The sequence below is a fragment of the Sardina pilchardus genome, chromosome 14 (genome assembly GCF_963854185.1).
Source record: "Sardina pilchardus chromosome 14, fSarPil1.1, whole genome shotgun sequence".
Lineage (NCBI taxonomy): Eukaryota > Metazoa > Chordata > Actinopteri > Clupeiformes > Clupeidae > Sardina > Sardina pilchardus.
This window is the reverse complement of record NC_085007.1, coordinates 29,611,504-29,635,025: the sequence shown is the minus strand read 5'-3', so window position 1 is coordinate 29,635,025 and position 23,522 is coordinate 29,611,504. Positions and strand designations below refer to the sequence as shown.

The following is a 23,522-nucleotide window of genomic DNA, read 5'->3' as shown; positions in this document are numbered from 1 at the left end:
GATTATGGGTATTATACTGTATAACCCATAATAGTCCATAGCACGTCAGACTCCACACAAAGTCTCTTGAGTACAGTGCACGCCATGTGGGTGCTTCAGGTTAAGCGCCACAGACTCTTTGCCCCTGGCCTGCGTCCATGGTTTTTGATTTTCATGAGCTGTAAGCCGTAATCATCAACAAAATATTTCACTAATGTCTAGTGAATCTAGAATACGAAATATTCACTTTAGGAAATAAATTAGTACAATTTATTAAAAATAAATAAATAAATACATTTCTGAAATATTGTCATTTGAGACCCATGGGGCACATAGCAGTCCAGTGTCCAAGTCCAGTGTTGCCTCAAAGCAAACAATTCCTTGGCTTGAGCTGACTGCTGCAGTCCTGGCTGTTCGAGTGAATGAAATATTGAAGGAGTTGCAGGACTGACACCCATTAGTGTTTTGGGCAGACAGTAGGCTTTGACTGTTTTAAAATATTGGAAATAAGAGCAGGAGGTTTCATGCCTTTCTGGCCGGGTTGCTGTGATGCAACATTCGTTCAATGGAGATATATAGGCTAGGTTGAATCAGATGAGGCATCCAGAGGACAGGAGTGAAGAGAGCTGAAGAGCTCCTTGCATGTAATGTAATGATATGGTTCCAGGGATCTGTGGTTCCAGTTGTCCTGGCAAGTATAGGCTATGTCCCCTTTAAGAGACTCATTGCCATTGAAACAATAGCAGAAGTTTGCTTAAGTTCGGTCTTGCTGATATTCACTTTTTTTAATGTTCAAAGATTTATTTCCAAAGTCACAACATGGGAATCAATTCACGGACTCATCCTATCGGCTTCATCCCATAGCCTAGAATCAGGGAGCATCAACTCCCCTAAAGACTACAAGTCCCAACTGAAAATGATGTCATCACTAAGCGTCGAAGGCGTCTCAGTCAAACCTACAAACCTACGAGTGTAAACTTGGGTATGTAATGCTCAACTTGCCATACCGACTTGTGCACACACACATCAAGTAGATAATGTAAAGGCTGTACATGGTCATGCGTGTTATGTTTATTAGACTATTTTCTTCGGTTTCTTGGTTATTCTTGTAACGTTCGCCAATTGCAGTGTAGCCAAAGATCCTTCATTACTGACGCTCCGCTTTAACCCTCTGTTTGTTTCTGCGCCTCTACTAGCAAATGAACTCTGACACAATTTCAGTAGTGCCTGAGATCGAGATGATATAGCGTAGCTGTTCAAGACAAATCCAAACATTGAACTTTATATTCAGTCACATCTGAGTAAACATCTTAACATGTAAACTCGTTCAGCTGTCAAGTTCAATGTTGTGTTCAGGTCGTAGGAGGGAGAGTGTTTTATGGAACTCGCTTTGTCCGCTATCTGTGCTGTGTTGACTTCTGGACTTTGAGTGTCCTATCATACAGTGAAACCATAGGTTGACATTACAGCCTCTTGAAAACCGAACCAGTGTACCTCTCTTTCTTCACCCACAGATTTGACATGGCGTTAGCAGGTGTGCGTGTGATTGAGCTGGCAGGGTTGGCCCCTGCACCTTTCTGTGGCATGATCCTGGCAGACTTTGGGGCCAGGGTGATTCGTGTGGACAAGACAAAGGTCGCCATGGCCATGGACACCCAGGCAAGGGGCAAACAGTCTGTGGCGCTTAACCTGAAGCACCCACATGGCGTGGCTGTCCTCAAGAGACTTTGTGTGCAGTCTGATGTGCTCATTGAGCCTTTTCGTCATGGTAAGTGCTATAGAGTCATCCAAGTAGGCTAGGCTATGTTGTTCACCTCCTGGAATTAGGTAGGCTACATGTATGACAACAATGGCAAGGCTGGTTTTAAGCTTATTGTGGAAAATTAAACCTGCCATCCATATCATTCCATTTTATTGTAGTCTAAGATTTATTTTTGTGAATATCAGCGAGCCTATCTGTATCTGTTCTTCAAAGAAGCCACATTTTGTTGTGATAACAGCTTTGCACACTTTCAACATTCTCAGAAAGATACTAGGATTGACTTGACTTGAATTGAGCACTTACATGAGGCCTTGTTGGCTGACTCTCCTTCACTCCATGTGATGGTCACATAAAGCGGGCTTTGTGGCAGTGGCTACTTACATTTTATTGAAGTACTTTTGTGACTTTTTCGGGGAGGCTGAGCCTCATAAGGGGGAAACTGGATTGAGCCGGCTGGTTCAGGCATAGATGTTGTGTCATTAGCGGGAAGGAGATGATGACCCATCTCCCCAACTCTAGCCTGCCTTCACTGGCTCCCTGTACACTGTCGGGTCAACTAGATTGACTGCCATTAGATGTGCTCAAAGTCTTGTCAAATGTAATTAATGTAGGATGTGAACACAGCATAGTTGTCATAGTTATGCATTTTGTCCAGCCTTAAGACCTTAATGCCATCAGTATTGGTGCAGTCTATGTTAGAGTGGCACCATCAGGAGCTTCTAATGTCAAAAACGTGTCAAATTTGCACACACATTTCTTGTGCATTTTCTGCATGCATCACGTGAATGATTTGTTGGATGACAAAATACCGTAAGTTCCAGAAACGGAGGTACTTAACTTGGGCCTGCCATCACTACCTGCGACTGTATTTTTTTAATGCTTCTCTAGTAATTAGCCCAATTATTTACATTTCATAAGGTAAATGCTAACAAATATACACTTGAGCACAATTAGATTTAGAATAGGACTCATGGTTTAACTGAAGAATGAATACAGCATACCACCATAAAATCACATTGCTATTTCTTCACTGACAGAGACCTACAGTATCTTCCCTTTTAATTTCACTCCCGTTGGCCTGTTATACATGACACTGAATTCATGTCTGTATTTTTGCTTTGCAGTAACTGAGCAAAAGCAGAACCCATAGTATTTTTGATTTTGCTTATGGCTTTATTTCTGAAGAAAAGCGTCATTGATGTCAGTACCCAGTGAATACAGCTTGGCCAGAACTTGATACTGAGAGTAGCTCAAGTAGACATAATTACATTTAAAAAGGATAGCTTATTAGTATACTGAGTGCACATGAATGAGCATTTTTTTCATGGGACTTTGTTTTGCAGCCTAATCAGTGCCAATTGTTTAATCGGTGGGAAACTGCATAATGTTTTACAAACAAGGACAACAGCCTGATTTTCTTATCTTGAAATGTAAGTTTGAGATCAACAAAACTATAATGCGGATTAGGGTATTTTGTTACCTCATTAAGCAGGCATTCTGTGTTGTTATGTTATCTTTGTTCACTACATTTTAAGCTTGACTCCTTATACCATGTCTTCAGTTTGTCATTGTCAAAGTCTAGTTTAGGAGAATAAGGAAAGGGCTCAGTAAATGCATTACAATAGTTGCATACATTTCTTATGATTATTGTATTGAGAATGTAAGGCGTTTTGGCCTGGGTTAGGTTTTTAAGGATTTTGTTTAAGAATGACCTTTCTTTAAGACTACTGCTGGAGACTTCCCATCTCAGAATCAGACCATTTGTTCAAGATAGGGCTCTTGGTCGAACAAGAGTATTTCATTGCATTTCTTCATATTAACTGATCCTCACCTGCTCAGCTAATCACACCTAATGTTTTAGACACCTGTGGCAGCATGCAGTACAAAACTCATTTGATCTCAGATCTGTAGCTTGGGTCCATGTTTCTGTCGGTGTCCTGTGATGGAACATAATGCTTTTCATACAGCTTGTTATAATTATTTTTGGGTATCTTTGGTGCTGGTATGCAGCATTACTCTCTAGATGTAGAATCTGAGGCTATTTTACCAAGACATGAGGACCTAAAACTCTAATCTGCAATAGGGTCCCAAGAAGATTTCTGATGCTAATATTCTGAAGTATGTGCACATGACATTCTGGAAACAAAAATGGAGGAACCATGGAGTGCAGATCAGAGCTATGGGGTCAGATATAGCCCAGTAGATGGACATTATTTCTGAACCTGCATATTTGAGTTTGAGCAAGTGCTAATGCATAGCTGCACACAGTAAGGCACCAATTGCTAACATGTTGGGCATGGCTTGAGGTGTCATTGTGAACAAACTATGTTGATTAGTCTTATTTGACTGCTAGACATGAGTCGACACTCATACATTATGGTTAATGTTGGAGACAATGGTTTTCAACTTTTGCTATTTCTGTGTCTATCTTTGAAAAAGCTTGTTTTAAAGTATCGTCTGTCTTGATTTCAACTCTGTCTAATGGGCACGGCAGGCATGCTTGTTTGTTCAACAAATCTGATAAATCTAGTCTGATTTAGTCAAAGAGAACGGCTGTTTTCTTCAGATCCCCCTGGAATGACTTCTATCGTTTGCAAGTAATTGAAAAATGATGCTGTTTTGGGATGGCCATAAATACTGTCTGCCATTTCTTCTAAAAAGATGTATGACTTGCACCTGGGGCAATAGCAGATTTAATTCCTGGCTTCACGGAAGCTGTTAAGCGTTCTGCTTCCACTTAAACAAATGCATTGCCCAATTAAAAACAAATTGGCACAGCTGGCACCATGAGTTTTGCAGTGTTATCTACAGTCACTTTGAATCTGGAGCGGAATCTACCGCTGGTTTTCTGACACCCCAACTGCAAACGGCGCCAATTAGTTTTGACACCCTTGAACTGTGCAGGCCAACTGAGATTCACAGCCTCATATTTCATTTGCTTGTTCATTCGTTTACCCGTTTGTTCTTGCTTTAATTCATTCAGTCCCTTGTCTTCCTATTCACACATTCGTTTGCTTTTTGTTGTTGCTGTTGTTCTGGAAAGGGGTGATGGAGAAGCTGGGCCTGGGTCCCGAGGAGCTCCTGAAGGAGAATCCGCGGCTGATCTATGCCCGGCTCACCGGCTACGGACAGAAGGGCTCCTACGCTAAAGCCGCTGGCCATGACATCAATTACCTCGCCATGTCAGGTACAGACTGTCCTCAGCCTCCCCGCGCTGCTTGATAGCAGATCAAGTCGAAACCTGGCTTACAGCTGTGTATGCTTTCTGGTCCCATTTCCTTTCCCTTCAGTATTGATATTTCTCTGACAGGTAAGCCTGGCGCCCTGCAGTTTCAATGGTCTTATTTGTGCACTTTAGCAGTCACAACAGTTCCTGAATCAAGTCATCTGATGGGCGTCCAAATGTGAGCACAAGGCTGAATGGAGGCAGCACAGCAGTCTGCCTGCAGTGCAGTGCCGTGCAGAGGGGCTGACATGATTGGAATGCAGTTGTGCCACAAAGGCCAGACAGATTCTTCTGACCGCTCCCAGTCCCATCTCATACCTACAGTAATGGTGCCCTCACACTTTGAATCTGCTGCCTCCGAAATGAACCGAGTGCAAAACCCCATGAAAGCTTGGAAGCATTAAGATGCCTGTTGTGCCAAGCTGCTTTTCTGGGGATGTGAGAAAGGCCTGCTTTGAGGAACGGCTGGCAGAGCAGTTGCTGTTCAGTGTTAACTGAGACTGCTGTTTAGTACTGCCCAGACCTATACTGTGCTCTGTCAGTAGTAGAAGAAGAATATACAGTATATATTTAGCTAGCACTCCTCCCAAGTAAATGCCTACAGATGTATTTAAGCATTTATTTATTATAGTAATAATACTGAATATTATTATAGGAGGCTCCTTTATGATTATTGTTGTTAAACACTGAGTTTAACAACACTAATCATAATCAGACTTATTGTTTATCTAAGAATTACATTTAGCACACTCAACCACTTAAAAACAAATGTTCATCATCAGTTAAAATGAATGCTATGATGGGTTTCTCTCAGTATTCACTCTTGTTGATTGTTGGAAATATTGACCATAGGTTGTTTCCCAATTAAACAGTTGATTAAGATTCACATTAACGAGGAGATGTTTTGTGCCACAATTAATCATCCCTCCTATTGTCATGCCGTCACATACAGTAACAAGGAATCTGCTTCCACTGCTAATGTGTGCCATGTTGTTGTGAGGGACAGAGGTATGTAGTGAAAAATGGCCCTAGTCATTAAGGGCCTGGGTCCACCAGACATGTTTTTTGCGCTGATAGTGCCCTCAACCTCATTTTCAGAGCACTTCGGTCAAGTGTTTATTGTTGCTAGGTTACGGTCGTCGAGAGAGACGTGACATTGACGAGCCCAGCACTGTTCTAAAAGTTGAATAGCGGCCTGGGCGCTGCAGAGAAAAAGGCCAGCGGTGAGGGCTGAGCGCTGTGAATGCTGAACTTCATAGGATTTGTACAGGAAAAGGCCACCGTCGGCACAAAAAATGCGATTGGTGAACACAGGCCTAATTCTAGCCACCAACAAGGTCAACACCTGCCTGCCGGCTCTGTGCCCCCTGCCCATTCATTCACATTAGAAATGTATCTCTTCTCAATGGTTCTATCCCTTGTTCTCTCAACTGCAGCTACAGTATCTCTCCTGCTCTTATGAAATCTGGAGCAGCTATTGATGAAACTATCATCCCATCCCCAACCTGCCATTTATTTTTAAACTTCTTGAGTGCTTGAGTGTAGCTTCACAGCCATGTCTCCATAGATAATTTCTGGTCCCCCAGTTCACATAGTGTCCCCCCCTGCCCCTATGCTGATGACCATCACCACTACCTCCCTGGTGTCACTATAAGTAACACAAAAACTTTTCCAAACCCTGCCCCCCACTATACTGCTGAGACTCTCGTTCCTCATTTCATAACCCCCAGACTTGACTATTACAATGCTCTACTCCTACTCCTTCTCAGCAAAGAGATTAAACAGACTACAATACATAAAAAATTCCGCAGCAAGAGTTCTCACCCATACCAGGCCCTGGCAACATATCACTCCCATCCTCCATCAATTATACTGTCTCCCTGTGCAATAATGTATCCAATTCAAAATCATTCTTCTTGTTTTCAAAGCCCAACATAATCTTGCACCCTCCTATCCTTCACACCCCTGACCCCTTATCAACCCAACCCGCACCTTACGCTCCACTGATGTCCAACTCCTAACCTCTCCCACTGCATATCTCTGTTCCATGGGTGACAGGGCGTTCAGCGTGGCTGGCCCCAAACTCTGGAGCTCCCTCCCACTTGCACTATGTCAAAGCATTTCACTGTTTACCTGGCTTTAAATCCATGCTAAAATCTTCTCTCATCCTTTCCCCTGTCTATCTAGTGTTGTTTTATTTTTGTTGTCAACATTTGTCCCCTGCTGAATGTATAGTGTCTTTTACTAAGTGTGCAGTCTACATGTATTGTCCCTGTATGTTGTTTTGATGGCTCTTGCCATTACTGTGCGGTGTCCTTGGGTGAAATGAAAGCCGCTATAAATAATATATTGTTATTATTATTATTTTATTATTATTATTACACTGACCTTGTTACCACGACAGTAATAAAGAACCATCAGCTATATGTAAATCAGGATATAGACACCAGGCTCTGTGGAAAGAGATTTCCTTTTGTTGCTGTTGGCTTGATGAGTGCTGGACTCTTGTTTTGTTTTCTGGTGGTGTTGGATGTGTCTGGTGTTTTAGTGTCTCCATGTCTGTCTCATCGTGTCTGTACTTGTTATATGTGCAGGGCTGCTGTCCATGTTGGGGCGCAGTCAAGAGAAACCGTACGCCCCACTCAACCTGGTGGCAGATTTCGCTGGCGGAGGGCTCACCTGTGCCTTTGGGATCGTGCTTGCCCTGTTGGAGCGGAGCCGATCAGGCAAAGGCCAAGTGATAGATGCCAGCATGGTGAGTCTATTCCGAGCTCTCAGCTTGTCATAATTCTTACCCTCATAGTCCCCTTAAGGTGCCCAGGTGTCAGACAAATTACAGATAACTTGCTGTAATTAGTATGGATTTTAATTATTGTTCGGCAATAGCCCCAAGCTACCTATCCCTTCAGCTGTTTCCAAACTCCAGCTTGTCAGTCAGTGAGTTTCTTTTTCCATAAGATCATTCCCCCTGTGGTGCATGTCAACTCTTTGTCTTCTAAAAAACTTTCTGCTTCTGACCTGACAAAGTTTTTTTTGTCCTCCAATCAGTTTTTATAGAACTTTCCTCACATTTTGTTCTGTTGCTTTTTGGTGAGGAGAGCCTCATCCCGCAGGCAACCAATTTTATGCTCTCTTCTTGCCATTAAAGGGTCTGATATTATGCCCATTGTGTAGGTGTTCCTAAAAACATAGCATTTTTTTTTTATATATTGATATTCATATTGTATTTTTGAAGATGTTGAAACAATCCCACGAGAAGGAGAAAGTAACTTTTGAGGCTTTCAGTATTTTGGTTTAGAAATGCATTAAATCTAAGGAAGCGTACAGTAGGTGCAGTGCTTATGTAACCCATTATCACCCGGAGAGAAGAAATACTCTCTTGTCATTGGCTGTTGGGGTGGCTATTAATTTTGAATAACGGGGACACTTATGAAGTAGATCTGGTGAAAAAAGTTTTAATCACGTTTCCATATCAAAGCTTATGAACTATAACAACCATAGGAGGACGACGGCTGAGCCTGAAAGCAAGCTTTGCAACAATGGAACTACAGTAAACAAGCTAAACTGTCAATGCTATTATTAGGGCCAAAGAAAGTTGTACAATAACTGAACAAGTCGGCGTATGAAAGGTGTATTAAGAAACCATTTACAAAGTATTTAAGTAGTTTATAAGGTAATTAAATTATGAGTCATTGATAAATGCTTATTTATGTATTTATCAGTCATTAGATACCACTAATAGATTGCTTAAAAATGCTTTGTAAAACACTTAAAATATTGTATGCGATGTTGAAGCACACATGTTTATTAACGGTACGCCCATAGCTAATAGAAATGTCAAAACCCCATGTAAACTTATAAACATATAGTTCATTATATAGAACCCTCAAAATAAACTGAGATGATTAACTAAATATAAGTGAGTACTACTTTACGTAAGCTTTGAAATGATAAAGGCATGGTACAGCAGATCGTTTTGTCCAAAGCAACTTAGAAAACCTTTTCTGGTTTTGAATTAATTTGTGTGTAGAGTTTTGCCGCAAAATGTAAAAACAGGAGAATGGTAAATGGCAATATGTTTTTTGAATGTTCAGCTCATAAGCCTGGTAATCGTATTGAGCAATCAAGAAAAACTGTTAGATGGTAGCTCTCTGGCAATTATTTGAAAGAACTTGTTTAAAACATGTACTTGTAGCCTCATTATTTTCAGTTATCAACAGTTGTTCAATATGTACCCTCAGTTGCAATTGCAAATGTGCTTTCTTTTTTTTTTTCCTGAATGCCCTCAGCTGTGCTGTTGAAAGCTTCCCTAAAAGCAGACAGTTTGCTTTGTTTGCTCATTGTCTCTTTCATGTGTTGAATCTCAAAAGTGCTCAGAGAGCAGTCTGTTTTTGTCTCAGTCCACGAAGGATGGAGGGCTTGTAATGGATCTGGCCCTCCAGCTAGATTGTTTCGGGGGGCCTCCCACAGAGACTCCGTTGGACGGAGATGAAGACACGCATGGCTTGCTGAGTCAGACGGCGGAAATCACGGTCACCTCGCTGGTCCCCGGATAATCTTAGCGTGTAGCCATAGGTCATTCTTTTGAGATTCATGTACTGGCTGTGGCAGACGGGATGCACTCAAAGCGAACAGGAATATCCTGTTAGCAGTGATATTCAATTGTCCTGCTCAGGGCATGCTGCGTGCGTGCGTGCGTGAGAGAGTGAGAGAAAGAGAGAGGGAAGGACATAACGCTTCAAGTGTGTGTGTCTGTGTGACATGAAAACACCACATACACCTGAAGTCTGAAGGTTGGCACACAGGGAACCAAGGAACAAGAGGTGATGCATTCCTCTGCGTATGTATGGACACACAGAACACCAACACACTGTTGGACAGTATTGAGACTCCAGTAGGGGCCACTCTCCGTTGTGAACTCCGAGAGCAAAAACTTTCCCTCAGGGTCAAATGCCATATCTCACGTGAATGAACATTTGAAAGTACTCACATTTTTCAAAGCAATGGATGTATTTAAAATATTGTTACAATAGAAACTGATAAAAAGCGAAATATAATATATGATATGGCATTTGAAAGTCGTAGGGTACATACACATACAGTACTGTGCAAAAGGTTTAGGCACCCTAGTAATAGTAATAGTGTTTTAGTAATTGTATGATGTCCACAATTGTTGATTTCTCATTGTCTTTATTAGGGAGAGAGATACGTTGATAGAGGGAATATAAAAAACAAATAAATTGCATTTCTGGTTCAGGTTCTAGTCTTCTGCAACCATTCGATTGGTTGTTTTTGCAGTGTTGGTATTGGTATCAGAAGTGGGAAGGAGGTGATAACACTTAGACAGATCAAAGATCCCACTGAAAAGCTACAGCTGGAAGAGTAAATTACTCACTGAAAGTGGGGAAAGCATGGTGTAAGATTTCTATTCAAAGAGCCTCGATGAGGCAAGCTGACACTTTATTCCCACCTGGGAATACAATGAAGAGGCTCACAGGGAGATGTACCGCATGATTCAGGTGCTTCCAAAATGCTCATGACACGGCAGCTTCAGTTTTAGGGTGGGTTAGGTACAGATGAATGTACCAGTTTAAAGTCACACTAAAGAGTTTTCTGTACCTTAAAATAATGCTTCCAAAATCATTTCAGTGGTTCATCAACTTGTAACAGGGTGAACCACACTTCTGTATATCGGCTATAACCGCACTATACTATGTACAGTAAGTTTACCATGTAGTTTGATGGCATTAGACATAAACTACAAATTTGACTTGCTTTGATGTCGCAATACATCATGCGTTCATAAAATCATGTAACATACTCTACCTTAACTGTAGACATTGTTATTCGCTTGATAAACAAATAGCATGCGTGCGACAGAAAAGTGCTTTAGTGGTGCTTGAAGCTTCATTTCACTATTGGTTATGCCCCTTGGAAATGGGAAGTGAATGAAAGAACCCCATGCAGGCCCACACTCAATCTCTGGTGTTAGCTAGGCTAGACATGGCAAGCTTCTTTGCTAGTCACCGGACCTTTATTTGAAATTTAAAGAAACATTTAAGCAATTTGAAACCCAGAATGAGTAGAGGCAAAGTTATCTTTCAAAGTTATTTTCATGAAAGTATAAAGGCAACCCTACACATGACACAGCATAACGAAATAACAGAGCCTTGACAGTGTTAACATTAATGTGATGTTACATTTACACCAAATGTGTTGCTTAGTGAGAGTGTTTGACTTTGCATGTTCCTCTGTAAGCCCAAGTGAAAATCAACCGAAGCCAGATAAACAGATGGGCTCACTAATCATGATTTCCATGCAGATAATTATAATAAGTTGAATTTATAAACATATGAATGTTTGATATGTTTGCAGTTAGGTTTCTGGAGAGGTTGCCTTCTCAGCCTTCAGGCCCCCCTCCTACATCCCAACCTGAAGTGTGCGCCTTGGCACCGTCCCCTGGCGGAGTGTGAATCTATAGCTGCAGCTGTGATTTGTGTGTGTGTTCTGGTCACGCTGTTCACTGGTAGATAAGACCTTCTGTGTGCATCCCCTGAGAGGAAGGCCCTACAGATCTGAGCTGAGCTGTAATTTTGTGGAGCAAAGAGGCTTTGGATGCTTGGGCATGGATGCAGATATTGCAGTGATGCAAACAACATATGACTGAAAACATGTCATTATTTATTTGATATGAAGTGGTCGTCTTGAACCCACCTGTTTTGAGCCTGTATTCTGGGCACTGACAAATTCACGAATGGAGGAAAAAGCCGTTTCTCATTCAGTTCTTGTACCGCCCAAACAGCATCATCACCCTCTTTGGCTTTCTTCCCTGCATGAGGCTTTTTAACCGTCTAAAGCAACTGCTTTGAAGCTCCTCTAGAGTCTTTCAGAATGGGCTCTGTCAGTGATATCACCATTTGGCTCTACTCATTTCCAGCGTGTCCAGGCCGCAGCAGGTTGGTTTGAATGTGTCCTAACCTGGTTTACCTTTGTGCTGGGATGCTGCAGGGACCTCATTTATGGTGGCGTCTGGCTCTCACAGGGAGTTTAGTGGGTAGCTCGCCCCTGGCAAGCTCATCTGTACCACACGGCAGGGCGCCCTATGCTGGCACCACTTATTTCCTGTTACTTCAGACATTGAGTTTTATCTCCATGTTCCAGTGGTCCTTCTCTCTTGTATTTTAAACGGTGTGAGATTTTTTTTTTTTTCTTTTTGGTGGGCTTTTAAACTTTATTCAGACAGGACCGTGAAGTGTGACAGAAGACGAAAGGAATGCTGGGCGGTGGGAGGGGGGAGTGTGTCTGTGTCTGTGTCTGTGTCTGTGTCTGTGTCTGTGTGTGTCTGTGTGTGTGTGTGTGTGTGTGTGTGTGTGTGTGTGTGTGTGTGTGTGTGTGTGTGTGTGTGTGTGTATGTGGTGGTGGTGGTGGTGGGGGCAGAGAAAACGACCTTTGAAAAATAACAACTTTGAAGACTTGAAAGACTGCGTTCTGAAGTTACCAAACAAATCTGCCTTCATACTTGAAAATGTACAGGTCTGACGTTGGTATGAGATTTAGGGGGCACAGGGGGTCATATACAGTAGAAGACGTATAGGAGTGCACTCCTACACACGCTGGAATTTAAATCAAAGTGTTATGATCAAAGCTCAGTGTTGTATGTTAGTCTCAGAACTCTCATGTGCGTCTAGTGTCATGTCAAGACCTCTAGTTTATTTCTAACCAGATGTTTCTCATATCTGATGTGATCTTTCGAAAATAAAAAAAAAACTTTTTTTCCCTTTTTGTCTTCTTGCTGTGTGTAGGTTGAAGGAGCAGCTTATGTCGGTTCCTTCATGTGGAAATCCAGGAGCATTGGCTTGTGGAACCGAGGCAGGGGTGAGAACCTCCTGGATAGCGGGGCTCCGTTCTACGAGACGTACCGCACCTCAGATGGAAAGTATATGGCTGTGGGGGCAATTGAACCGCAATTCTACGACCAACTCATTCAAGGTACTGTAAGTGGCGAGTGATTGTTTTCCTTCCTTTAATCCATTTATTTTTCTACCCACACAACATACTTGACAGCCACTCAAACAAGGTCGTGACATTGTCACTGTAGGAAAACTCTAATAAAGCACTGTAGAGAAGCCACCCCAATCACTTTGCAAATGCAAGGCCACTCCAACTCAGCTTTCAACATGAATGAAATCCTAATGTATCTGCTTAGGCTAGGGTTTTGTCACAAAATAAAAGCCAAAGGTCATTATTCTCTGGCTTGTGAATAGAGGTTTGTTTCTCTGTGACTTGTGGTGAGGTCTTAGGTCGCGCTGAATGTGTGTCTCCTATTCATAAGCATTCAGGATCTCCATATGCTGACCTTCAGCAGAGTCCTCCAGACTTAATCATGTCTGGCTATTCATTAAGTGTGGCCCCTTCATAGCGAGAAGCACCGTGCTGACCTGGATTGACCTCCCTTTATTGACTTCAAATTGTGTGCTCTGCTCTGACCCCCTTTCTACCCGGCAGGCTTGGGATTGGATGCATCCGCTTTGCCAGCCCAAATGAGTGTCTCTGATTGGCCAGACATGAAGGAGACTTTTACCCGGGCGTTCGCCAGCAAGACCCAGGCCGAGTGGGGGCGGATCTTCGACGGCACAGACGCCTGCGTGACCCCCGTGCTGTCACTGGACGACGTGAGCTCACATCCCCACAACCAGCAGAGGGGCTCCTTCCTGCGGGACGCCCAGGGCGAGGAGAGCCCGCGGCCAGCCCCGCACCTGTCCCGCTCGCCCGCCCAGCCGTGCCTCTCGCGGGACCCCTTCATCGGGGAGCACACGCGGGCCGTGCTGCAGGACTTTGGCTTCGCGGCCGCCGAGATCGAGCAGCTGGATGCCGCGGGCATCGTGGAGTGCAAAGACACCAAAGCGCGTCTGTAACTTTAACGTTCCAAACGTCCAAGCCCGCCTCCATAATGATGAGCGTGTAAGGGCCCGCAGAGAGGAAATGTGCTTATCACATCGCCGTAAAGTGCCTAAGTGCTACCTTGCCAGCGGGTGCAGCGATTTAGAGCAGGATCTGCACTTACGCCTAAAAGGCTCTCAAATGCCTGGACGTGAAATCCTATCAATCGCACCCAGTCCATGCTTGTAATTTGGTATTGGTTGGAATTATATGTCATTTTGCTCACCTAGGTGCCTGCCACAGTCTTTTTATTTCCATAATTACATAAAATGTTTAGTTTGTGATTCTGCAATTTCCGAATGCTGAAAACTGCATTTTCTTCAGAGTTTGATTGGCCAGTTGTTCAAAGGTCTGATAACCCTTATTAAAATGAGCTTTTATCTTCAGTATCAGTTAATTAAGTACAGATGTATTTATATATTTAATTACTGGACATTAACAGACATTTAATTAATGCTTATTGATATTCAATATGTAAAATGTTATGACTGATGAACAGAGATAACTTTTAGAATGCTATTTTCTCTATGCAGATGATATTGTATGATATTGTATGTGGAAAGACTTCTCCACTTGAGTTACCAACATGATTAAAAGGGAATTGAATTACTGTGTTTAGGTCCTCTGTTCTTAGTAGCTCGTCTCATCTAAGTCCACGTTACTCGATGAGAGCCGGAATGTGGGTCTGAGAAAAAAAAAAGCGGCTCCAATGAAATAAGGAATTAAATTATCACAGGGGCAGTAACACCCGTCGCTGCCCTTTCAAGTTTTATCTGCCCCCCCTACCCTCCTCTTTCTCTGCATGCGTCTCTCTCTCTCCCGCTCACACATATACTTTTCCTTTTCCCATGCCGGGATTAGTCTGTGCCCACACAGATGCGTGGAGGCCCAGAGATATGAGGGGAATGTGGCGGTTTTTTTTATTATTTATAAATCCGTAGGACTGAGTGTGACGCAGGCCTCCTCACATTGGGGGTCCTGGGCGGGCAGAAGGGCCCAGTACGGCCCCTCCCAGTCCAGCCCGCCGTTGCCGTGAGAAACCCTCCCCACGAGCGCAGCTCAGCCCCGCCTCACATGACTGGCTCTGACCAGGGAGAGTGTCCCATGACGGCTCCTAACCAGGTTTTCAGAAAGACCTTAATGTTTCCTGTAAACAATCAAACTCCAGAAATGGGTCAGACTCTAAGATTCATTTATGTCGATAAATGCATTTCTAGTGCATTGACCTTCAAAAGGCGACGTTGGTGAAGGAATGGTACAACTCTGTCTATGCCTCCCTTACAATAGCATGTGTTTTTCTTTGCCTTGAGGGGATCACATGTTACATCACTTGATCGGCCTAATGGGCAAGCAGACCAGCTGTTGCTAGACAGCGAAGAAAGAGACCTTGTGAGCATTCCGCGGGGCAGCCTGCTTCCTTATCTAGCTAGGGCAAACGGCCTAAATGTCATAATTGCTGTCTTGTTTGTTTGGCATACAATTATATGGTAATAATGCACCGTATCTTTCCCAGTGACCTGAATAATGCACTTGGAGAGGCAGTGAGGTTACAGACAGAGAGAGAGGAAGAGAGACAGAGCTTTGGGAAGAGGTGAGGAATCCCCCCCAAGGAATAAAGACCATAATCGGTCACGTGCCACCAACTATTATGTGAGGTTCCAATCAGGCCTTCAAAGAAAAAGTCTGTGTGTGTGAGCGTGTGCCTGACCGTGTGTTGGTGGGGGGAGTTTGAAAACTTGCTTCATTAACCAAAACGACTCCCTTCCACCCCCTCCACCTCTCCCTCTCCCTCAGCCTTCCTGCTCTGTGCTCAGCTCAGTCCACGTCCCTCAGGCGAGCGAGCCAGTCTCGCAGAGCTCCACCGCTCAGCTATGCAGTAGAGATTAGCCCCACACACATCAGCCAACCAGCCTGCCTGCCTGCCTGCCTGCCTGCCTGCCTGCCAGGGTGAGGGGACCAGCGCTTCACCACCACCACCACCACCACCACCACCAACTTCTGGTGCCAACCGAGAGCCAGCCCGACCTGCTGCTGCTGCTGCTGCTGGTGCCCTCTCTCTCCAGCCATGACTCTCCTGACCGAGGAGAAGCCCAGCAAGTTCCCCGAGCCGGGGAGCCACATCATGGCCATGGAGCTCCCGCCCAGCATGCCGGACAAAGGCTGGGGTCCCGGCAAAGACCAGGACAAGGACCTGGAGAGCTTGGGAGTGGGGCTGTCTGTGTTCGGCGTGGTGGAGCCTCCGCGGCGGTCGCGCGGCCGCCTCTTGCTGCACGGCATGGTCATGTTCGGAAGGGAATTCTGTTACGCCGTGGAGGCCGCGTTCGTCACGCCCGTGCTGCTGAGCGTGGGACTCCCGCGGAGCCTCTACAGCCTGGTGTGGCTCATCAGCCCCATCCTGGGCTTCCTGCTGCAGCCGATCATCGGCTCGGCCAGTGACTACTGCAAATCGCCCTGGGGCCGGCGGAGGCCCTACATTCTTTCTCTGGGGATTATGATGCTGGTGGGCCTGACGCTGTTTCTCAATGGCGATGCTTTCATATCAGGTAAGGCTTCTATTTATACATCTATCTATTTATGTACAGTTACCTTCCAGAATTATTGCCACCTTTAGTAAAGTGGACTAAAAACGAGTATAAAAATAATCTTTTGATGATTTATTGTAATCTCACAATGGAAACAATGAGGAAAAATCCAACATAGAAGAGAAGTTAATTTATTCCGAGAAACAGGAAAAGAAAAACATATTATTGGCACCACTGCTTGTACTACCTTCTTAAGCCTCCCTGCAATAATGAAACAGCTTGTTTTATTCTCCTGTGACACCCCATGAAGTTGGAAAATACAAATCAAGGGATTTAAAACCATTCGCCCGAGATTGCCTAGATCCACACTTGTGCATTCTCCTCTTTGACTCACCCCACTGTTTTTCTATGGACTTTATATCAGGGTACTGTGATGGCAATGGCAGAGGCTTGGTTTAGTTTCCAGTAAACCATTTTTATTTTGATCTGGACTTATGCTGGTTCATTGATCTGATGAATGATCCAATCATGACCCACGTTTAGTGTCTTGGCAGAGATTGACAGATTTCCATTAATAAGGAACCTTAATAATACACCTTAAGGTTCCCAAGGCCTTTGGGAATAAAAACAGCCCCACAATATCACAGCCCCTCCACCATAAGTCTCATTAGGCATGGGGTTTTTCCCAGTAAAGTCATTCTTCTCTGTACATCACACCTAAATTGTTTGCCAAAATGCGCAATTTTAGTCACTGTACCATTCAGTAACTCTTGCTCTTTACATTTGTAATTAAATGACAGGAAAGGCTTTTACCTGGCATGCCCTCTAAATAATCTATTTGCAGTGAGGTCACTTTTTATGTTTTTTTGGGGGACATGATAGCCACAATAAATGAAATTACAATAAATCACCAACAGATTATTTTTTATACCTGTTTTTAGTCAACTTTACCAAAGGTGCCAATAATTCTGGAGGATACTGTATGTATGCATTTACAGTATATTTGCTTGGCAAATGAGGCTGTTCCATGGCAGGGGGTGATGGGTTTCATGACCAAGGCAGTGGGGTACCCTTATTACTGGCTTTTTTAAATGGTATCTCAGTAGTGGATTGGACGTAATCTGTGACATTTCTGACAGACGAGCGGAGGCTTAATTGCTCCTTAGCATCACTGCCCTCAGGAGTCATTGGCATGCATTGACGTGCTCGTATGGCATTCAAAGTTCCCCCATGAAGTCGTCGGGGGAATATCATAGACTTGATAGACAGCCTTTAAAAGTCTTACAAATGGTTAAGCATTAGGCAAAGCCTTTCATTTATATGATTTCAGTCAAGAAAAGCTCTAATCAAAACTGCATACAGTACTGTGCTACAATATCTCATCTCTCACCTCCTCAGGAGTCTCAGATGTTTGTGTGGAACTCCCTGGTTTTCAATGTCAGGCTAATTAACATGACTGTCGGAAGGAAGCTGTTAATTTGTACTGAATGTTAATTAACGCCCACTGTAACATTTTTGTTCCTCTTGCTGCTCATGTTGCTCATTTCAAGTCTCTCAATTAGTCTCCTCCTCACTTTCTCCTCTGTGCTCAAGGAGAATGCCATAGCATCTTGATTTGTACTCTTCAACCTGTCCATACATACATGCTGATAGAAATATAAGGTCATATAGCGCAATATATTGTCTTTTCTATAAGAACATTGAAACAGCATGAAGTACTTATACATACGGAAACCAAACACAGTAACCAAAAAGTTTGCTTATTATGATGTGATCTTAAAGGCTTATATTAATGAGCCCTTACTGCTAAATTTCAATGGTTATTGGGCAAATAGTCCCAATTTCATTTCAAAGTGAGTCTCCCTTGTCTCGTCTATCTGGATGTCTGGGTCTGGTAGAGGCCATATTAATCCCATTCTACAGATAGGCCTGCTAATTTCTGCCTCTTTTAAAAAAATGTCAATGAAAAGTAATTATGCATTGAAACGATCACAAAAGACTTTTAAATTATGTGTTGGGCAAACAATAGTTAATTAGACTGACTGAAAGAAAAAGTTGAATAAGGTTAGAGAAAATGTCTGTCTCATGTGAAATAGTAAGAACAGTTACTGTAGCTTGTTGATGTCTATTCAGTATCTCTGCTTTTCACAATAGCTCAATTATTGACTAATCTTATTGAATAATGAGAATTCCAGTCTAGCTGTGTTGAATCAGAAAACAGCGTAAAGCTGTGAAGAAATCTGTGTAGTTGTTCTTTTGTTCAGTGTGTGTACAGAACCAATGTAACAGTGAAAAGCTTTCTTGTGTTTAAACCATATTATTAAACCAGTTTGGACATTGACTTTGAGCAAACGCTCACATGTCTCCTCTTTTCCCAAACACTCAGATTTAAGGCCACTCTTGTAGTCTAATAGTTTCTAATAGATGAAATCGACATCAAAATATGACCAACAATAAACAAACAAACCTCTGAGGTTAAGGTGCCCATTGCAGTTTGAAATATTGCAGGGCCAGAACATATATATTTTTAGTACCCATTACCAACAGCAGTCATATTTTGATGTTTTATTGACATATTTCATGTCTTGCAGTGATTTACAATGTGTGCCCGTACAGAATGTTTTTATTTTGTTTATTTATTTACTCACATTTATTTGTCCCTCTGTTGCAGCTATAGTGCAAGACAGGAGATTGAGGACCATATGGGCCATTGTTGTGGTCATGGCTGGAGTGGTCTTGTTTGACTTTGCAGCAGACTTCATTGATGGACCTGTCAAGGCGTATTTATTTGACGTTTGCTCCTACCAGGACAAAGAGAGAGGCCTGCACTATCATGCTCTGCTCACGGGTAAGTGGGACAACACAGTGAAACTATAGTCAATTACTCACACTTTCACATGGTTTTGACAGTAGAATTGTATGAAGCGTGAGGCACTGTGTGTTGGTACTTAGTATCCCTTGGCATCCCATGCGTGTTGGTATAGAACTGAATCTATCTTGTGGCATCGTTGTGAGCAAATGATCCTCCTCCCTACCTACCGCTCATTGCAATACTGTTAAATTATTCATACTTGCACACATTTTTTAATGATCGCATTACATTCAGCCATTTGTAATGCAGTGTATCGTATAGCAGGCCTCTGTGTATTCAGTGGAACGGATGGACGTGTGGGTCTGACAGTGAACCGTGTGGAGGTGTGAAAGGGTTGTGGGAGCCGATCAGGGCCCCGGGGTCATTAGATTGTGGGGTTTTGAATTCATGTAACATCTTGATTTGCTCCCCTGAGCCTTGACAGTCTAACAGGAACCTTGTCATGAGTGAGGGGGTTGTGTGCGGTTTGAGCCTTGTAAGTGTGACACAAGGGAGCACACACACACAGAGAGAGAGAGAGAGAGAGAGAGAGAAAGAGAGAGAGAGAGAGAGAAAGAGAAAGAGACACAGAGTTCATATACATAATGTTATGGAAATGTTATGTCTAATGTTATTGACTTAGTTCATTCAGCTATCTCAGTACTTTGCTTGTGCAGTTACAGCACAGCTGTACGGAACATCCTGTGTAATCAAGAAACTGGATGTGTGTCATTAAACCTACCTCTACATGAGGTGAATGTGGTCACTTTAATGTCCTCTGGATTGAGAACAATACTCTATCCTTCTGTACTTGAATTCCGTAAGCAGTCTGTCTGGACCATAAAAGTGACTCTTGACCTTTGTTGCCCTAATCAGAGGATTAATAAACAGCGAGTGCAAAAATCATTTAAATGAAAGTTCCATACAGTTGTTCTCTTAATAACTGCACAAGTAAAGCACTGAGATAGATTTGAATGAACTAAGCTAATAACATTAGACATAACACAACCTTGTATGTAGTTCTAATATCAAGACATCATGCTCCATGTCTTCTTCATACCTAAAGGGTCAGTGTTGAACTCTGTAAGTTTACCTTTTGTATGTACCCAGGATCAGGCAGAATTTCTCGTTATTTCATCATGTCACCTCAGGCAGCCGAGGGCATCTTTTGGAACTTCAGAAATTATCTTGAATTCTGATGTGATACTAGCCTGGGTGTTCCCATATGTGATACCATTTCATGAGTGACAGTTAACTGTAGTGCGAGCTGTCAGGGCATATATCCACATTAAAGAGCTCCCTGGTGCAGAACTTTAGTTTAAATGATTTTTGGACTCGCTGTATATGACATTGCAATAGTCAATGATTTGTATGGTTCTAATAGACTGGAGAGGAGGGGTAGCACACTAGGCCTAATCATCACAATGTTTTGACTGAGTTTAGTTATTTGAATGTGTAGAGCCAAGTTTATGTGTGAAATTGATTTGACACTATACATTGACATAGGCTAACTCAATTCAGTCAAAGAGGAGATGACTTAAGTGAATTATATGGAGTGAGTTAATATAAGCAGAAGAGTTTAGATGAGGTCAGAATGGATACTCACACTTGAACAGAAATGACCTTGTTTCGTCAAAACGGTATATTTGAGCTACAATTTTTATATCGTTTCCAAACATGTCAGAATGTCATGTTGAGCCCATGGTATTTATGGAATGCTAGTTGCTAGCTGTGGTGTGGTGAGAGCTGGTCCACGTGTCTGTAGTTTATTACGCAGGCAAACACGCAATGCGGAGTGCAGTTGGACCTGGCGGCGTTCTGACTAGAGCGAAGCAGGCACAGGGTGGTGTGAGCGCCCGGGCGAGCATTCTAATCCCGCACACGCTCGTCATGTGGTGCGGTCATGAGTTGAGGCTGAGTACGGGAGGCACATGACTTTCGCTGCTGCCGCTCTCTACCTCGGCTCCGTTGGCGCTGAACAGGGTTTGTTTGTGTGCGCACGCTACTCAGCTCAGCCTCAGGGGCCATGCCCTGCTTATTGGGCTACGGTGGGTGTCATAGCCATGAAGGTGCCATGGGGGAAATTCCTTTGAGGGGTCTCTTTCTTTGTATGTTGGGAGGTGGTATGCTGAACCCCATCATGTGATAGCCTTGATGTCAAAATGATCTAACATCACAAGTTAGGCTATATTATTTCCTTTAAGGAAGTCATGCAGTGAACCTGTCTTAAGACTTTCGGCACATTGCCATTTCTATCTATTTATTAAACTCACTCAGCCAATAACCTCAATAAGTCAATAATAACACTCTCCCCTGTCAGGCATTGTTTTGCTGTAATTCGATTAGTTGATGTGCCTCTCATAGGCCTACTGCCTACCATTCAAAATATGGACTTGGTCCAAAATTACTCTTATCTGAAAATCAATGTTTTGGCTGCAAGATGGCTGTAAAATCTGTAAAGTTATGCATGGAGTTATGCCATTTCACATGGGAGGTCAAGGCAGGAAGGAAAGTGATCATATGTGAAATTGATCACATGACTCTTAGACCATCCCTTTCTTGGTGAAAGTGATGTTGTTACAACCATACACAACTATCCCTTTGTTACAGCTGTCCAAGTCCAACACATTTGTTGTGAATGGTGATGGCTCAGAATGCAGTAGTACTTTTATTTGCGTGACAAATTCCTTGAGGATTCCATCACTGACTTGCCTCAGATTTTGGACATGTGGTAATTTCCTCTTTTGAAAATCATGTTCAGCAAAGGGTGTTACTGAGATGTCAGGGAACTGAGCCAAGGAAAGTGAGTCGATATCCGTGGAAGCAAAAAACAACACTGCAAGCCCTAATAGTTCAATGCACTCCACAAACGTGCTTCCTCATTCAACAATACGGCAAAGCTTCTTTGATCAGCGCGTGTTAAATGTGTACAATATGTTTATTACTCAGCCACTCATTCTTAGCTCACCAGTCTCAGGAACAACAGTCAAGCAGTCAAGCTACCTTACATTATAATAACTAACTAAATATAAAATAAATTATAAACTCATTCTTAATAGTTTCTTTACAGTCATGTAAAGTGCATGTTGAAAGGCAGCTCCTCTTCACCAATATGGCCCCTATCATGGCAGTCTAAGGCACGACGCAAAGCGTATGATCATCACGATGCAAAGCTTATTCCTATCGTACACTAGAACTTTTCACCATGCCTGTCACTTTTATTGGCCAGTGCACTAAGGGGTTTGGCAGTTAACCTAAAGGGTCTAGTGCATTATCTAAAACGCATTACGCCACTGACCAAGAGACACCTGGACAGATATCCATGGTGAGTTGTTTATATGTTATTTTATGAGTGCTTCATCAACAGTGATATGGGCGGGCGCACACCCTGCTTCTCTCGTCCACAGGAACGCACACTAGTGTACATCCATGCAAAATACAAACATCATTCCTTCAGATTCTTTCAAATGCGCTGGTGACCATTAAAATACCTGTAAGCTGTTGAAGGTTGCGCTGCTTACTGTTAAAGGGAATGACAGATGTCACTCTCATTGGTTTAAAGAAGGTTATGCCCAAAACACCAACCAATTAAGAAACATAAGGCCCACCTTCTTATGCCACACACCGGACGTTTGATAACGTGCCATAACTAAGCCACACCCAATGTGGACTGGACCCTATATCTGTTTTTAGAGATTTAGTGCTATGAAAAGAGATTTGTATGTGTGAGTCTCAGTACATTCTGTGATGTGTCTCAGGTCTTGGCGGTGCTTTTGGATACCTAATTGGAGCCATGGATTGGGGTCATTCTATCCTGGGCACTCTGCTGGGTTCGGAGTACCAGGTCATCTACTTTTTCTCTGCCCTGACCTGGGGCGTGTTCCTCATCGTGCACCTGTGCAGCATCCCAGAGAAGCCCCTTAGCCGCGAGGGCCGAGCGGACTCCTGCTCCTCCACGGCCCCCAGCACGCTCCTCCTGGTGGGGAACAACAACGCGGGCTACGGGGCGCTCCCCAAGGAGCCCAGCCCCGCGACGGTGCCTGCACCGGAAATCAGACCGCGCTCCTTCTCAGCGCTGAGCGAAGCCAACGCCGTCACACCCAGCGCCAAGCAGCCCAACAAGGAAGTAAGTTCTCTCTGACATCTACACACACACACACACACACACACACACACTTACAGTGGCAGCCCAGAAAGAAATGAGGGCTTGCACACAGACACACACACATACTTGTCACACAT

At 43.3% G+C, this 23,522-nt stretch overlaps 2 protein-coding genes across 3 annotated transcripts in view; both read left to right on the top strand.

Annotated features, from left to right (window-relative positions):
- The first annotated feature begins 855 nt into the window (after positions 1–855).
- Positions 856–14,516, top strand: amacr (alpha-methylacyl-CoA racemase). Of its 2 annotated transcripts, XM_062554236.1 has the most exons (6): positions 856–961; positions 1,494–1,747; positions 4,785–4,928; positions 7,562–7,722; positions 12,770–12,956; positions 13,473–14,516. In XM_062554236.1, exons 2-6 carry the CDS (start codon positions 1,501–1,503, stop codon positions 13,880–13,882), a joined length of 1,149 nt encoding a protein of 382 aa, XP_062410220.1. In that variant the 5' UTR covers positions 856–961; positions 1,494–1,500; the 3' UTR covers positions 13,883–14,516. The 2 variants fall into 2 exon arrangements, with proteins under 2 accessions (XP_062410220.1, XP_062410219.1); XM_062554235.1 differs by lacking the exon at positions 856–961 and having other exon boundaries at positions 1,130–1,747.
- A 1,456-nt stretch (positions 14,517–15,972) lies between these two features.
- slc45a2 (solute carrier family 45 member 2) overlaps positions 15,973–23,522 on the top strand; it is a 23,629-nt gene continuing 16,079 nt past the window's right edge. Inside the window, exons 1-3 of the mRNA XM_062553568.1 lie at positions 15,973–16,450; positions 19,101–19,277; positions 23,039–23,406. Of these exons, the coding sequence (XP_062409552.1) occupies positions 15,973–16,450; positions 19,101–19,277; positions 23,039–23,406 (1,023 nt within the window). The remainder of the gene's footprint in view (positions 16,451–19,100; positions 19,278–23,038; positions 23,407–23,522) is intronic.

What these genes read in the sequence shown, in the direction of transcription:
- amacr (XM_062554236.1), top strand. Translation starts at nt 1,501, where the DNA reads ATGGCGTTAGCAGGTGTGCGTGTGATTGAGCTGGCAGGGTTGGCCCCT. An exon ending in CATTGAGCCTTTTCGTCATG is followed by an intron (nt 1,748 to 4,784) that starts GTAAGTGCTATA and finishes TGTTCTGGAAAG; the next exon opens with GGGTGATGGAGAAGCTGGGC. An exon ending in CAATTACCTCGCCATGTCAG is followed by an intron (nt 4,929 to 7,561) that starts GTACAGACTGTC and finishes TTATATGTGCAG; the next exon opens with GGCTGCTGTCCATGTTGGGG.